The sequence below is a fragment of the Adelges cooleyi genome, unplaced genomic scaffold (genome assembly GCF_023614345.1).
Source record: "Adelges cooleyi isolate 19-005CV unplaced genomic scaffold, UGA_ACOO_1.1 ACOO_flye_CR_arks_rails_tigmint_CR_PRNA_17, whole genome shotgun sequence".
Taxonomy (NCBI): domain Eukaryota; kingdom Metazoa; phylum Arthropoda; class Insecta; order Hemiptera; family Adelgidae; genus Adelges; species Adelges cooleyi.
In genome coordinates this window covers 457,850-476,379 of record NW_026095827.1, presented here as the reverse complement: position 1 = coordinate 476,379, position 18,530 = coordinate 457,850, and the positions used below count along the sequence as shown (strand labels likewise).

Here is an 18,530-nt window from a genome sequence, read left to right as displayed (position 1 = left end):
AACAACAAATTGTATTCGACTTTATTCAGGCTGTTGTTTAAATATTTACTCTAACAGAAAAAAACAAAAATTTTTGGCAGACTTTCCGGTCAACCTCCACGTGTGGTGTCTGCCGGATAGGCCTAAGTAGTATATTCCCGGACATTCCCAGACAACATCAATGGGTACCACCAGGAGCACAGGGATAGTTTACAAACTACCGTTGGGGTATCTGCGGTTTAACAGCCAGGGGGGGAGTGGGGGTAAAGACGTTACGAAAATTACCGTTGTACACACAAGTCTTTTTGACTATTATACCTACACATCCAAGTATAATAATATTAATCGCCACCACTCGGTTGTAATATATGTATAAAGACCAGCCCGCCGACACGGCAGCAGGTGTCCACCGAGGAAAGACACGCGCCCGTTTCTCTTATACTTAGGTACTATAGTATTGCCGCTGTTCTTATGTTACATACAGGATGTAGGTTGACTCCGGGGGGGGGGGGTATTGGGTACAACACTTGGTTAATAACGAAATTACAATATAACGCGTATTATATATATTATTTTAAACACCACCGCACAATAACGTTACATTAACACATACACACACACACACAGGTCGGGTTGGCGTATCCAAAAAAAAATTTGCGACAACAATTATTCGATTAGGTATATTATACTATATAAATATATATATTATAATCAGTCGACGAGCCAAAGACATAGATGAAAATTCGTCGGTCTGAATATATATATATATATATAATTTTGCAACGTCAGGGGGTTGGGGTGGCAGACTTAAATGTTTCTAATGAACACTCTCGAGTGTGTGTGTGTGTGTGTGTAACTATATATACGGGCATAATAACGTTGTACGGATGATGATAACGTGGCTTTTACGACAAACACACGGTCCCGAAAAACCGTCTTCTCCCCCATACATAATATATATATGTTATATGTATGTGTGCATTTTAGCAGCACCTGTGGCTTCCTATCCGTTTCCGGCGAGCACTGCCGAATGCCGGAAACCCTTCGGCTTCTTCTAACCGCCCCCGCCGTTTGTACCGCGTGTACCCCAAGAGCGACGACGACACACACAAAAGACATCAGACCTACCCTATTTCTCTAGTATATAGTCTCTGTGTGTGTGTGTGTGTGTGTCTCTCCGTCTCTATGCCACCACCACAGCAAGACGACACACACATAAGACAGTGTGTCGTGCAAGTCTGTGTCTCTCAACCCGTCCGCAGGGCGGCGGCTTTGACCCATCAATGTGCAACATAATATAAGAAACGAGATAAATGGCAAATTGGACTGTTGGGCTAAGACTTCGGGTTAAGCACCAGTATATAATATATATGTCTGGCCCTCGAGTCCTCCTGACCGAACGGCGGCAGCCGGCCGGCAACAGGTGGTCTATGTGCACACAGGCATAGTGTTGCAGTAGCTACTACTATAATATATCTTATATTATATTGTTATATTATATATCTATACACGGGCGTTTTGCCCGGCGACAGACGTGTCTCTCTCTCTCAATGTGTCTTGCGCAGAGCACACGAACAGGTGGCCTAGGATCGGAGGCACGAGCCAGCCGTCTTCTCCACCTATAATAATAATAATCATAATGATAATATAACCGTCGTCGTTTGTGTCTTAACACATAGCGTAAAAACCTGGCCATATAATACATAGGCGCATAATAATATAATAACCGTCGTCGTCGATTTCGATTAAATCGACGGGCCGGCTGTTGTTGCCGGTGTTTAAAAAAAAAAAAAATACACACTTTAACCAAAAATTAATTTATACGCTTAACAAAAAATTTTTTAAAAAAAAAAGCGCGCGGTTTTTGCGTGGTGTCCGACTCCTACGACTAAAATGTGTGTATATACCTATATATATATATATTTTTTTTTAAAGATAATAATTTTATTTGGAAAGCGCGTTTCCGTTATAATTATTCATTTTTTTTTTTTTTTATCGACACCGCGTTATAATATATAGAAATTAAATCGAGTCATCGACGACCGTCCGCCCCGACTGTACGTCCATACAACTCGAACTCTTCGAGTCATCAAACTTAAAAAAAATATTGTAGGCATTTCGAAAAGGGCAAAATTTTGAGTTTAAAGGTTTTAAGCATCCCAAAAACACCCCCTTCCCACGGATGTCCGCCAATGAATTTTAACGGGTGGGATGTTAGGTTAATTTAAGTAAGGTATCAACTCTACTACTTGAAATACTTGAGCAAGTACAGTCGGTGCTTAATTAACGATTTTTGGATTTTTTAAAAGTTTTTTTGGTTTTTTTACCGTTGCAATCGTTTTTGTTAACGTAATACAACCGTCTGGTCCGGTCTTCGACGTCGATATTGTTGTTGTTTTGGTAATTGTTGTTGTACTGTTGTTGCTGTTGTTGTTGCTGCTGCTGCTGCTGCTGTTGCTGCTGTTGCTGGTACACCGACGTCGCGCCGGACGCCGGAGCGGCGGTGGTCAGGCGGCTGGCGGCCGCGGCGGCCACGACCAGGTCGAAATACCCGGCGGCCGTGTAGCTGTTGGCCTGTGGGCCGCCGCCGTCCTGGGCGTTGTTCAGCGCGTTGGCCTGGTGGTGCTGGTTCCGGTGCTGTTGTTGTAAGAGTACCATCATTTCACTCGGCCGGGCGGATACGACATGCGCGGCAAAACCCGAGAATTTTTTTTTTTTTTAAAGTATCAATAATATGAAGAAAAAAAAAATGACAAAAATCGCCGGTTTTCGTATATCACACACACACACACACACAAACGTACACGACCGGAAGTGTAGTGTCGTCGGATGAGGACACGCGCGCTTTAGCAGGAATATTAATATTATTATTATTGTCTACACACACACACACACGGACAAACAGACACGGTGGTCGCAGCGAGACTACTACTACCGTGTGTGCGGCGAATACACCACGACGACGGCGGCCACGGCGGCGGCGTCCTCTGCTTCTCCCCCCCCCCACCCCGCCCCATTCTCCTCGCCCACCCGCCCACCCGACGTCCCCTGGCCGCCGACGAATTACCTGTGCGAGGTAGGGCCACACGGACTCGGATCGTCGTTGGTCCCCCACCGCCGCTTTACGAGGGGGGACCCGGGGAGGGGGGCTCGCATTATGTCTAAAGTGATGTGTACCTATAATATATATATATATATATATATTGTAAATATTCAAATCGTACCGTAGACAACAACCGTAACACAACGCAGTATATATTATATATATATAATAATATTATAATAATATAGTGGATAAACAATGATAATATTTTTCACGTTCCGGAACAATAGCTGTGACAGTAGTTTTACAATAATAACAATAAAAAAATATATATACATACATACATACATACATACACATACATACATACTTACGCCGCTTTATTACGAAAATTATTTATCATTATATATTTACAGATATATATGTATATTGTAGAATACATTAAAAATCGTCTATTTGGTGTACGGCGACGACAACATCAACAACAACAACAACAACAAGCCAACAACAACGACAGGATTGAAGCTAACAACTGGACTGAAAATTCAAAATTCTAAAGACAATAGTGACAAATCGAATTCAACATATTATTATAACTTAACCGTTAATATTTTTTGACATGGATGAATAGTCTTATGGCTGAGAGTCATTTTGAAAATAAAGTTATCCACACTTCATGCGGATACATCAAGTTGCAGGGTATATAAGGATATATAAGGATATATTAAGGATATAATGATATAACCACGGAAATTGATTTATGAGAAATGTTAAATATTGATAAATATAGCCAGTAGTTAAGTAATTTTATAATATAGTAAAAAAAAAACAAAACGGTCTACAAGGAGAAACACTACAAAATTGAAATTATCTCAAGTCACATTGAGTGTGTTGTCCTTAGTGAATCATCCTGTAACTGCTTTGGGATGGTATTGTAGAGAGCTCGAAAAAAGTATAATTCAACTAATCCAAATCATATCCTTCCATAAGGTCACCTATTTGGGTAATTTCAGGTTTTCTCTATACGTCAACTATTCCACAGAAATTTCCTGTATTTCACGTACAAATTTAATTGAATTAGTTTCAAACCAATGGGTTAATGGGTTACAATACACGACACCAAAAAACTTTACAAGTAAGTTTAAATAGCGTCCCAATTTATATTATTAATTGTTAATCTTATGTTAAAAAAAAAAAAAACGTTAAAAATAATTACAACGGTTAGGTTACGTAAGGTTTCGTTAAATATTAAAATTCAAACCTTGGATCATTTTTAACCTTGGAAATGTTGTTTGTATTAGAATACCTAATTTGTATTTAAATTTAAATTCAAATTAAATTTAAGTGATAATTTTATTTTAATTACCTCTTTAACTATCAAGTGCGGTTTACTTAATAATTAAGTAATCCTATATTTATACAAACATACATAATTATTGTTTTTAGCATATTTTACAGTTGAAGCGTGTGAATGCACAAATGAAATGTAGTATCTGCACTTTCTCACCGCCAGTTCATACTTAAGCTCAACCCACGAGAGAAGAACTGGTTATCGAACGGTCAGTTGTTTTTTCACAATCCTGCTTTTGATAGGTAAACACCACAATGTCCATATCAAGTTTTACCACCCCTCAACATTACCCTTTTTAAATCAAATTTAACTTATAATTTTCTACCATTATTATTATAATTTTTATAACTTTCATGACTGCGGAAAGTCAACGTGGGGATAAAAAAATACTTAAACGAGGAATTATGCAATTGAACGCCTTTTACCCCTCAGATACAGGGTGGATATCATTATATGTTGATCTTTTCAGGCGTTTGCATCATAAATACAAGCACCGTGTAAATCGTACAATACAATACACATATTATTATTATATGAAGTGCCGGTGTCGTTGTTGGTAATGTAGAACGTGCTCGAGTTCTTTTCATAAAATCTATTATTATTATTACTATTATAGGCCGCAACCCCCGCCGCACTCGAAAAGAACCTAAGACGTCCTGAAAGCAGCAGCAGCAGCCGCCGGAATTAAGTAAATACCTTTATACTATTTCTAAAAAAAAAAAAAAATAGTATATATTGTACACCTATAGGTAGGTGTACGATATTGTTTTGTCTTCGGGAAAAAGACGGGCAAAACTAATAGAACCGAACCGGAAACAAAGACAATTGATTTGCCGGGTCGATTGATTTCCAGTTGATGAGAGTACATTATTTTCTAGTGGAAACAAAAATAAAAAAATGGTCTAGAAAATAAATAATTAGCTAGTTATACAAACTAAGACGACACGGACAAAAAAAAAAAACAAATAAAATAATTTCTTCTGTGAAATCATCGTTTTTTTTTTTTCATTCGCACCGTTTTTCAAAGTAGTTTTAAATAAGTGAAAAATGACAATTATTTTGTACTTTTAAATAATTACCGTTTATCATGTTTGCTCTAAATAAAATCAGTAAAACTATCGGAATGCAAAATAATGTACATTTTCACTGAGTCACCTAAGCGGAGGCCCAAGTGTATAATACAACATGTAAAAAACAGATGCTAATGGGTACTTAAACAGTGGCAAAACTAAGAAAAGTGACCAAGTCGCAGCCCTGTTAAACCGGATCTAACCGAACCTAACCAAACCTAATCAAACCAAACCAAACCTAACCTGTAACTGCTTTGTAGTAATACCTATAAGCTGCCGATAGCTCGAAAAAATGTAACTAAATTCTAAACGAACCCCCAAACCGTATTATACCTTGGCTATTTCTCCTTATCCCTGCCCTTTGTGTGTCACGCAAATTTTCGACAGACCCTCAACCCCGTCGTAGTAAGACGTTCGTGTCAAAAGAAGAACAAAAAAAAAAAAAAAAATCTTCTCGGTTTCTTGTGCGCGACCGCCACACCCAACGCATGCAGTGTTCAATGGGGTTTTTCTTTTCACCGGGCTAGAGAGGTCTAGACCTAACCGGATGTGCGACCTTAGGGGCGATGGTGGGCGTGTAAGTACTACTACTAGTAGTAGCGGTATAGTTTTATTGCACGCGCGCAATTATTATTCTTTTTTAGCCCGTGCCTATTCTCTTCTCTCGATATATAATATAATAAACTATACATGTAAGGGGCACGAAACTTGAGACGAAAGGCGTACCTACCTACCTACCTACCTACCTTGGCTACCCCTATTCACAGATGTGTGTGTGTGTGTGTACGCTTGTTGCTTTACCATTCATACAATATATAATATTATATACAAGTTCTTTTGGGCCGCGCGCGCGCGCCACCACCGACGAGCAGCACCTGGAACCACCTCTAACCGGGACGCAGCTGCTCATAGATTTCTTAAAGACACACACACACACACACAACCGGAACTACCGGTATGTTTAAGATAGGCGGTACACGACGTTGTTAAACAATAAAATATTATATTATACATACATGCAGAGCTAAGGTTTCTTTTCGGTCGCGGTCGCGTTCCGGGGGCGTTTTCGTATCGTACGAGAGCTATTTGTACGGTATAACATACTCGAATAAAAAATATATAGCGCACATACTCGAATAAAAAAATAATAGGTTACCCATATTTTGTGCAAATGTTTTGAACATTACACCTAAAAAGTTGGGTAGAGATAAATTGTGTACACCAATAGTTCAGCGATGCAGAGAATTGTTTCCTCCGAGTTGAACAGTGTTTTTGGTTAGTTTACACTCTCAGCAATATTCTGCTGGTCGTTTAGAGCTTCCTTCGTCGTTTTATGTGCCTATTTGTGGTCTACGCTGTTATGATTTATCTCTTGCAAGGTATCAAAGGTTTGACATTTGTCAGAAGCCCAGAAGAGAAGTTGAGCACTCTCCAAAACCGAAGAGTAGGTACTCTTATGTTCGCTGTCTACATCAGAAGACCATCATCATCATCGGCTAATATATGATAGTAATAATACTAAATACCGCTAATAATAATAATAAATAATAATAGCTACTCGTGCGGACTACACACAATGAGCGTCAAGTGCTCGGGAAAAAATAAGTACTTTGCCCCGCGTTTCATACGGAGCGTCGCACAGGTAAAAATGGGGTGTTTTTTTTTAATATTATTAAATAGTACGACTCCCCGCAGAGCCCCGCCGGGGGGGATCTCGGGGATAAATATTTTGATCAGCATACGTCTTGGTACAATACACGGTCAGCGGGCGGCGATGAAACTTACATTATATTATACATCATAGACAACGGCGGTTAACTCCGGCACAATATAATATATTTAGTATTTATACATGTATGATATACATGACAATGGACCGCAGCAGTTTAAGCCGTCTCGTCCAATTAAACGATATCGTGTACCTACACCACGGCGGCAGTAGAGTATATTATTATTGTTGATGTGCATTTAATCGTTTGCACATCGTTGAAATATTGTATAATACAGTTTTTAATACCGTTTTTATTGGACGTGCGCCACTAGGTCCACCACCCTCGGTATCCTAAATACCGTGTCTGTTTTCAATACTGGCAATTTTACAGTTGCACGACAACCGAGACTCGGAGCGTCTTCAGAGTTTTGCCCATCTCCTCATCGGGTATGGAAAATATTTTACACAAATTACTACACTTACCGGCCGTGACGTTTTGACTGGCACCGCCACCACCACCACCACCACCACACCGGTACTGATTGGGCGGACGGTTCTGCTGGTTTCGGGCGCCTTTCCTGGCCGGCGGTTGCTGCAATCGAATCCTCTCCGTGCAAGCCGGATAACCGCCGTTTTCCGACTTGTTGTTGCCGTAGTCGGCCGGGGCGTACACCCCACCGTTGGCGGGTATGCCTTGCGAACCGGCGGGCATGGTAAAGCCGGCCGCCACGTTCGAGGCGGGTCTGTCGACTTCTGCAAAGCACAAGAAAAGGCAAGCGTTAAGAGAAAGGTTAAACGATAAACATCGCGGACAAAACAATAACTGTTCACAAAAACGGTAGCCTCCTACTACGGGCAATACGCTTTCCATGTATATTGAGTTCAACGGGGCTATTGCTTATGTCTACACCTAACCCGTCTGCCGTCAAAGCCAAACTCTGTACACGTTAAACGTTGGCGACGACGAATCAGATTGGTTTAACCTGACCTGACCTAACCGAACTCGTACGACTCTAACCTCGACCTGTCAGCTGTCTTAGTCCAATCCAAAACCGAGACCCTACCGAGCCTAAACCAAACCTGACACTGATCTGATTTTGTGAAGGAACGCTTTTCGGAAAATTGGCGGTTGTCATTTTACATTTTTTTTTTTGGAACATGGGTCCGGGGGTCTCGGGGTAGGGAGGCTATACACAGGTGTGGGATTTGCCCACAGAAGTGCACTTGTGACGTAGACGACATCCTCGGGCACTTGCCTACGTCATGTGCAGGGGGCGACCAGCGAGATGCAACTGCAGCGCGCCGGGCAGGATATCCTTTGAATGTAAACACAGCGGCGGTCGTGACGTATCGAGCGCGCCGGGTACGCAGGATATCCTTTGACCGAGGCCAAGGCTGACTCGGCCAAAGGATATCCTGCTTATATTATTATAATAAATAGTTTTCCTGTTTTTCTACACCTATTACTAAACACTGTTGTACACCGGCCGCCGGCTCAACGTTATCGTTATGTTCGGCCGTTCAGTACGGTTCTGCGTTCACGACGGCACGGTTGCAATGTTGAATTTTTATTTTTCGCGAGCGTGTGTGTTTTTTAGTAGGTAAATTTAAAAAAATAATAATAATATATTATTCCACGATGATAATTATATTTTGTGCGTGGTTTTTATAATGTTGAAATTATTATGCGCTATCTGTGTATCTTGCCGCCGCCGCCGCCGTCCGACCTCGGTCTCGAAGATAATGCCTACACGTCTTCTGCTATCAGCTATCGTGCGGTGATAATAAACGATAATAATATTATATACCAATACAGTCGAATATTATAATATATTGTTGTTGTTTTTTTTTTTTTTTCTAATCTTGACGCACAAACGTTGTTGTTTTACACATACATATAATTTTTTATTTTCGTTCTACGAAACGCGCGCACGTTGATAACGGATAACGTTATCATTGGTGACAAACGATAATAATATATACATATTATAGTAGAATAATAATATTATTTTATTCCAGATTAAACGAGTTATTCGAATTTGTCTGGTTTTTGTATAATATTATATACTTTTTTCGCTCTCTTGGCGGTTTATTACAAAACGAAAATAATGGAGAAAAAAAAAACAATGGTACATCACATGTAAACGACCGGAACTATGGTACACCGAGCAGCAGGAATTTCTGTAACAATCGTCGTGCCCACTACACAATATATAATAATATATAATATACCTACTTGTATTTACAACGGGTAAATCTAGGATGGCGCAGGCCACGTGTGTCCCGAATATACAATTTGCATTTGCAGCGATTGAAACTATTGGTTTATACCGGATCTCTATGAACTTTTACATACTTCTAGGGGAAGAACTTGTTGGTAACAAATAGAGAAGAAACAATAAGGCGTCGAAGCGCGACGGCGGTGATGGGAATTTTCAAAAGTAAGTAAAATCGAAATGTTTACTTTATAGACTTTAAACGATTTAACACGTTCTCGCTCGATAAAATTAGCATGTACAGTGGCCATTGTTGGTCCCAAGACACGAGAGAAATAATACTTTGGTTTTTACTAAAATGGGAGAAAAGAGAAACCCCCGAAACACCCTAGATTTGTTGTAATATTACTTGTTATCGCAAACAATGTAAAAAATCAAACTGTCACCAGCGTTATGCTTAAGAAATTAAAAAAAAAAAACACTTCATCTCTATCCGTCAGATTTACATATAATGGGTCATTCCTTGTTTACTTCATCATCGCATACAAGCTAGTACAGCAGGTTGAGTCATTAAGGATAAGACAATCAATATATCTGAAAATAATATTGCAGTGACTGTTCCATAACGAGTCTCGATTTAAAAAGCTATTCAATAAAGCTGACATTTTTTTAGGAGTCTGAACGAGGAGTTTAGAACGATTTGGAACTACCCCTTCTAGTTTTGCCATTATTTTAATAGATATCAAGTGTCTCCTGTCCTCGACAGAATTATCCTGTATATTATGCTACGCTACGTTAGTCGGTATCTTTATATTACTACTATATATATATATATACTCTAATCGTGTTTACCTCTGATCATGTGCTCCAAGTGTTCCCACAATATGTCTCCTAGGTTCGGCCGGGCTTCGGACACGAATCGCTCGCGGCCCATCGCCAAAAGTTCTGCGCCCATTTTGCAGTAGAGCTGATTTTTCTTCTTGCCATCGTCCACCAGCACCACGTTGTCGTCGTAGTCGTCTCCTTCTTGTTTGATGTCTTCGGCCGCGATCGGCCCCCCGCTGCTGCTGTCGCCGTCGTCGCTGTCGCTGGTGTAAGTGCTGCTGTTGCTCCTCAGCCGACGCCTGGGCTTTTGCCGGACCCTCTGCTGGCCCCTTTGCTGCTGTTGCTGTTGCTGCTGCTGCTGCTGCTGCTGTTGACCAAAGCGCGCCTTCAGAGGCGGCATGGCGAAAAACGATCCGAAGCCCAGCTTCCTGACCATTGGCGTTAACGGTTCGTCGGCGAACTCGCTGTAAGCCCACCGGAACCACTCGGCTGTGTGCGCGGCCGTCCACTGTCGAGGATCTACACGAATGAAATAAAATCAATTAAAAAAAAAAATCAATAAACAAACAACCCATACACAAAGTAAGTACAACGTTCTTTTACCTCTGTCCGAGTACACCCCCGCTGCTATGTAGAAAACACAAATAACGGCCATTTCAATACAAACATATCATATAAATACAATTATTACTATCTGTACACATTGAGTCTAAAAGGGTCGATCGCACATCCACGAGGCTCTGTGGAAGCTCTGGCGTTTTTTTTTTTACAGTGTACATATTGTGTAAGAGCGTTTTAGTTTTCATGTTTAGTGGATTGTGCCGAAAATTGACCCTTTTACACCAAACGTTCAGCGTTGATTTTAAAACACACAGATAAGCGGACTAAGAATGACCATTCATCCGGGTGCATTGTCAGGAATTGAGACCTAGGATAGTGGCTTTATTGTACGCCATAGGACCAGACTGTATGGATTTGTATAGGATTAGATTTTAGGAGAGAAAGAGTTTATCGATAGGTCTAAGGCAATGAAGCCGTTAGTCAGTTCTATATGTGAGTTCCAAGTGTGTCCAGTATGTCCCAACTCAGGCCGAGGTACTCAAATGCATTAGCTGTGGGAAGGATTTTGGTTGTTAACTTTTAATTGCCAACGATCTGAAGTGGTCTAGTGTATATATATAATTCGGCTGGCTACAATAGGATTTTGGCGAGAAGCTGTTTTAAGGAGTGCATGAGAAGCCTCTGGCATATCTTGGGTAAATATTGAACAGACGGATAAACGAAGAGATTTGTAGGTAATAATTTTAAGATCGTCGGTAGGTAATATACACAAAAGTAAATCTCCACCAAAAAAAAAAAAAAAAACACTCTCACTGGCACAAACAAAACGCATAACCCGTTTAGCTTATTACAATAATAATATTGTACAATATACATAATAACATTAATGTGTGTGTATTATATTATTATGTTGCACCGCCGTCACGCTTTCCCCCTCGTGTTATGTAAAAAATAAAAAAAAGCAATTTGAATAGAACTTCTCGAAAACCAGTTGATATCGTCTTATGTACATACAAAATAATACGGTTTTGCTTATTGTAAGTACACCGTCCATTGTCTATTGCCACGCGTGGAACGGCCATTGCGGTCTTGCTTTGTATACACACACGGGCACATTAAAATATATTATTTGATCAGCAACAAAATCCGTTAATCGGTTTTTTAGAAATGTGAGTGGCCAAAGGAAAATTGAAAAAAAATTTTAAATTCCTAATTTGTTTAGATTTTCGACAAGCTCTTATGAATGATGAGCTGACAATCCACTCTTTCTATCTCTTATAGTTATCTACCTGTCTTACAAACCTAAGACGAATATCTTTTCACTATTGGCGTGTAGCATTTTATGTTTGGTTTTCTCTATTCAAGGCAAGCCATCTTAGAGGCTATCGACATGAACGTTTTTGTTTATTTCTTCAATTACACCTTTTTATTTGGTTTTTAATCGAGGAAGTAAAATTAAATAAATGTATACAAAACGTTTTGCGGTGACATCGTCTGTAATAATAATATAGTGACCATTGCCCGAGACCGTGGGAAAATAAGTAAGTATATATAATGTTATATACTTAAAAAAACAAAATACACGCCTGTCAGTGTTCACACGGTCATAGGCCGTATAGAGAAGTAATTAACCGTACACACACACACACCATACAGTCATCTCTGTACAAACATATTTGTACTCGCACACCTATATTTAATAATCGCCGCACCCAAATACACCTATATATATATATATATATATATATATATATTATAAAAAGATAATTGTCCGTTTGAGCATAGGCTACGACGCAAACACATATAGGTGGTATCCAGCAGAAGAAAAAGTATTGGAAGTACACAGCGATATAAGTTATACAATAGTATACTAAAAAAGAAGTGTTTGAAATAGTTTCACACTAAAAAAAAAAAAAAAAAAATAGTCGCGCCAAAGACTTGGCGCGTTATTTGTCCAACAACGACACATACTCGCGAACCGTGGGAATTATATACATATATTATACTTGTGCTAAGACGTTTTACGGTAATTTTTTATATACCGTCCACGCGAGTAGATACGATAGTAATATAATAATAATTAATAAAATAAACGGCGTATTTGGCGGTGGTAAAAGACGGAATAAAGACTATAGTGATTTGGTTATTATTACAACAATAAGCTTAAGCATAGAACACTCGTAGCACATAACCCTATCCTAACTGGGTTAAACAAATTTAGCATCACATTCCATATCCATTCCCCGCGGGTCACATGATCACGTCCCACGATGGCACCTTTTACTCTGTGTACATATTGTATAATCTTTAAGATTCATCTCCTACCGGCCGATGCGTTCATCAATAACATCTTATCACTTATCCAGGGCCCAACCAGGTTGACCCTAACCTTAACGCCTTACGATTGGTCGTTGTCTCTCGAATCACGGATAGGAGCGCTAGCAGTCAATCGAAACAGATTTCCTGGTCGGCTGACGCTCTTACGGATAATAATATGTTATCACTTGACCGGGGACGCGAGGAGTACACATCTTTAAGATGCGACCATATGAAAAGGGGGCCGCCCTACGGATTTTGTATTATTATTATTATTTTTTTTTTTTTGAAAACAATTTAAATACCTTTTGGCACTCGGAGACTGTGTCGTACGCTTTCCCACAGGGCGAACATGCCCTGCAGCACTTCGGTCATGGTTCGGTTCGTGCCCGGAGTCAACGGGGTCATAGGCACGCCGGGAGTCAGCGGTATAGGCGGCACCAATTGCTGTTGATTGCCTGCTGCTGCTGCTGCTGCTGTTCGGATGGGCAGCACCACCACCGGCGGTGGCCGAAGACGGTAGCAGATGAACGGGAGCTTGATCTGCAAACACAACAACATAATGCCGATGTAATAATAATTGTGCATAATATCAGACACGTATAATAATAATGTGTTTTAACGTTTTTTTTTTTTTTTGTATGCGCAAACGACCGTTGGGGCACGGTGAAAAAGATTTCGGTTCAACCGCCGTGCTGCGATTAAACGACCATCGCCAGCGAAATGCGCAGCCTTGAATATTATATAGTGGTTTTTTTTTTTTTTTTTTGTTCACGTTGTCGGCCGGCTCTTCAGATTAAATATTATATTATTTAATAACGGCAAGTCCTATACTCGGTGTATAATAAAATACACCGTGTACACGTCGTCGTTACCGTCGTTCTCAATTGGACAGGGCTTTTGTTAACTTATTAAACGGCTCACAAGGCCTGACGTACAATGTGATGCGTTCGATTCATTCCCCTTGCATAGCTTTAGAACAACACGCTGGCAGTAAAAACACATGGAACGGGATCAGCCTTCGGAAGCGGCCAACAGTGCATATTTTAATATAATTAAAGAGACGCTCCACTGAAAGGGTATATCACGAGTAAAGTAAAAGTCATATATAGTTTGGTTTTGCCCATGAAAAAAAAAAAACCTGCAATCCGGAAAACGTTTTCTGCATACGGCGGCCACGCGGTGAAAGTATGTAAAGGAAATATTATGAAAATGTCAAACGCAGCGGAAAGCAATTAGCCGCGAGCAAATGTATTGTCATGACAGATTTTTTAGATAGGTAAATACCTACTTATTTTGCTATCTATTATAGAGTTGAGCGTTGACTAATGTTTAACAAGCACAAGCAGATAACGATGGTAAATAATATGTTGAGCAACAATTATAACATTGTTTTGCTTTTTTTTTTTTTTTTTAATAACTACAACGACCACAGCAAACGTACTCACCACCCCCGGGGTTTAAGTTTAATACAAAACTGTTTTTATTTTTGTTATACCTGTTTCGACCCCCCCCCCCCTCCCACTCTATTTAACCGATAGTTTTTAATGAACAATGAATGTGAAACTAATATTACAAGGGCATTCCAGTACAGAGTTTGTTTATTATCTTTTTTGCCAATTCTAATTGTTTGACAAATAACAATGTGTTTATTTTTTCTAAATTTAAATTCAAAACGAACGAGTCCTTATGCCAACACTGCCACGCGGAGGGAGAGGGGATTTTCAAGCATGTATCTATATTTTTGTTTGACCTTATCGGATATAATGCGCCATAATGCGGATTACTAGTGATGGTATTTCGTTTTATTGAAATCTGCAATCCCCTAACAAAGCAACTGTGCTCGACCTCCCTGGCTAACTTGTATACAGGGGGAAAATAAATAGAAATAAAAATCATTTTTTAATTTCCTAGCCCTGCTGAGCTTTGCCAAACGATAATTTCACGTCATGTTTCAACTTTTATCACATTTGCACACAAACCGTATGGATTGTAAATATATTTCTCTGATAATAGGATGGGGGGGGGGGAAGGAAATATGTCAGGTAAAATTATTTGTATACCAGACAAACGTCTCGAGTACAATATAATAGACTTGTAATTCGAATAATCCGGGTGTTTAGAATATTCGAATATAGTGCATGTGTGTGTGTGTACCTCCTATACCTGTATTATAATTTATGATGATGATATTCGGGTATAGGTGTGTTCCTATCGAATGTCGGACAGGTAAAAACGGGGATCTCCGGGTTTACATAATAATATGTATGATACAATATGTATCCAAGTAGTATTTTTTTTTATCTTCTACACAATGATGCCATTGGACGGGGCGTGGACGGATCACACAGGTGGGCCGTGCCGTGATTCACACGCACCCATCGCCGCGTTTCCCCGGTAGACAAAAATACAAAAAAACCTCAGCCTACCTGGTGATGACGATATTGAGATATTTTATTCTGTACAACCGAGATACATAATAATTTAATATCATTTTTTAACCTCATCCACCCGGGCAAAGACGACGGCGGTTTTTTTTTTAACTCTTGTGGCCCCTAGCTAGCTAGTGTACACACTAATACACTATAGCAGAAGCACCATTGTCTAGCGTCGTATCAATTTATACAAATTATAATACACAAACTCCACAACATCACATACTTGACGCGCCGGGCACTACTATATATATATATGTATATATATATAGTTATACGGTAGGAACAAAACCGATTAACAAGTAAATTGAACTAAATACTCGGGCTATTATGAGGAATAACGTTAGATGCGGGTCACGACCCACACACTGTGATTAACACACACACACACACAGAGGATAATAAATAATATTAAAGCCAGCTAGACGTTGTCGATGGAGACATTATAACCAGTTAGTGCCAGAAGAGTGCAAGTACAAAATTTGTACTGTTTATACACACTAACCGCCCCGATGATCTCCAGAGGTCATAGACAATCATCGTGCTGGGGACCCCGTATGTAATACCGTCCAAAACATATTTATTACTATAATAATATTTATACTTTTTCCCATTACAACAGAATCCTTGGCGGGACGCGTTATACCTCCTACGCCTAAAATTGTAGAGAAAAATGTATTACCGTTCCATAAACGGTAGGTAAGTATCAAGCAAGATAATGACCATTATAGCCCCACTCTAGATCTAGTTTCGGTTTAATTTTCAACCCTTAAGCCTTAAAAATTCACCCTTTCTACAGGGGAAAAGGTTTATGATACTTTTTTTGGTTTGTCAAAGCGTATCGGTAGTAGCAGTACTATTTCTAAATAAATTTGCAACTAATTAGACTAAATAGAGCGCGAGTTAAGATGAAAATTAAAGTACTTGTGTACAATTTTTGGGTGTTTTTCAAGATTTTGAAGGGGTAAGGGTGACATTTTTCAATTTTGGCCCAACAGAGTACCTTTTAGCTACGGTTGGAAAAGGGGTACAGTTTTATCACGACATTGAGATTTTTCATTACCTATAGGTACCTAACCGCTTAGTAAATAATATGAGGCATGACGTTGTTGTCTTAACAAAATATTATACTGTGCTGTGCGACTGTGGGTATAATTCGGTATAACTCGGTACTACATTAGATATGCAAAATGTCACTGTAGGTGTCGTGTTCCGGGGTCAGAAAAGTCGCGATTCGAATAAAAAAAAAATAGGTGTCTATATAAACAGTTTCATTTGACCGTAGTACAAAGCGTGAAACAACACCGTAGACCATATTATTATTGTTACTATTATTATTACATTGACCGTAACCGCATAGTATTGTGTTGTAGCCGTTATGCAGCAGTCATTCATACTGGAAACACATTTTGATGGATAAACAAAAACTGTGAAACATATTTTGGACATTAAGGATTTATGTTGCGCCAAATTTCCACTCCTAGAACCGCAAACTATAGGGAAGCGGTGGAGGGGGGGGGGAGACTTACCAAAAGAGGTGATTTTTTAAAAAAAAAATTTTCGGTAGCCCAAAACCGAATTCCTCACTAAGCGTGACCGTTTTATGGTTTTCGAAAAGTTTGACCGTGGGAATCAATTACGGGTTTGTAATTTGTATACATCATCATCGTCGTCGTCGTCATCGCATATCTATCAATGACCACAAAACATCACCTGTCCCCCCGACCGTCCCCTCGTGCACGTTACAACATTAAAAAAGTACAACACACGGTATATAGTTTTAATTAATTTTCCGTAGGCATACACTTGCACTGCGCTGTTATACCTATAACGTTTTTTTTTTTTTTTTGGTGGGAGGGGGAGGGAATAACACTGAAATTCACACGGTTAAAAGCGTGCACGCATCGTTGGCTATTTATTATTGTGGAGGAAAAAAAAGTACATACACATTATTGTATAATATTACTATATAAACGACGCATGTGACGTTGTCCAGCGAAATAAAAAGGCAACAGGTGGCGCATAAATAACGGGCAAAAGGTTAATGTGCATTGTCCGTGAAACTATACCTATATACATAATATGTACCTAGGTATAATGTGAACGCATTTGCATTAAACCAACATTTTGATGTATATATATACATATATAGCAAAGCGTTAATTTATCATTTTTCGATTGCTGTTCCACACAACGATCGCGCCCCGTTGATAGTATTATTATTCGAAATCATATTTTTAATTACTCGACAGCTTAAAGTATAGGTAGTAGGTATAGAGCCACAGTTAGAAATTAGAAATAACCGTTTTTTACATACAATTTTACTTGAAAAAATATATAAAAAAATTGTTTAATTCTCGCGCCACTTTACTTATTTAAATTTGTCGACACCAATTTTTCAAATTTATTTTTAACCAACAACAAGAGTTATTTAATTGTGCTAATTTGACAGCTTTTCTTAAACAAACAAGTAACTTAGATCTTTTTATAAATACAATTAATAATTCATAAACGCCAAACGGGATTGCGTGCAACAGAATGACATGCAAACCAAAACTACTTTACCAATACTTTATTGTGACTTTTAAACAATTGCCTATAAATAAAAAAACATAAATCATCAATAGGAACTTTTGTACACAATGCTAGTACCGATAAACCAAAAACAAATATCATAAATCCTCTCCTCTAAAAAAGGGGTGGAATTTTTTTTTATCTTTATTTCGGTTTTTTTTCAGGTGAAGATTTTAGGGCTTAAGGTAATTTGAAAATTGCACCGAAACTATACCGCCTAGAGTGGGGCTGTAACAAATAACATAATAGAGAGTTGAACGCAGCAACAGATACAATAACAATAATATGTTGTCTCATTGTTTTTGGACAATTATACAAATTACACAATTGACAACAATAATGATTTTAGAACGACGACCAAATTACATTACATACATTTGTTTTCACTGAATCTGATTTTGGTCTCAGAGTTTCCACAGCGCGTCCAATTACTGTTTTAATCGCCTCGA

General features: G+C 39.1%; 1 protein-coding gene across 3 annotated transcripts in view; it reads right to left on the bottom strand.

Moving 5' to 3' along the window:
• Positions 1-18,530, bottom strand: part of LOC126833084 (ETS-like protein pointed) — a 51,626-nt gene that overhangs the window by 11,551 nt on the left and 21,545 nt on the right. For all 3 annotated transcript variants that reach the window (XM_050564226.1, XM_050564227.1, XM_050564225.1), the window contains 3 exons: positions 13,378-13,615; positions 10,223-10,714; positions 7,638-7,907 (listed from right to left, as the gene is read on the bottom strand). In XM_050564226.1, coding sequence (XP_050420183.1) covers positions 7,638-7,907; positions 10,223-10,714; positions 13,378-13,480 — 865 coding nt within the window. In that variant the 5' untranslated portion in view covers positions 13,481-13,615. The remainder of the gene's footprint in view (positions 1-7,637; positions 7,908-10,222; positions 10,715-13,377; positions 13,616-18,530) is intronic.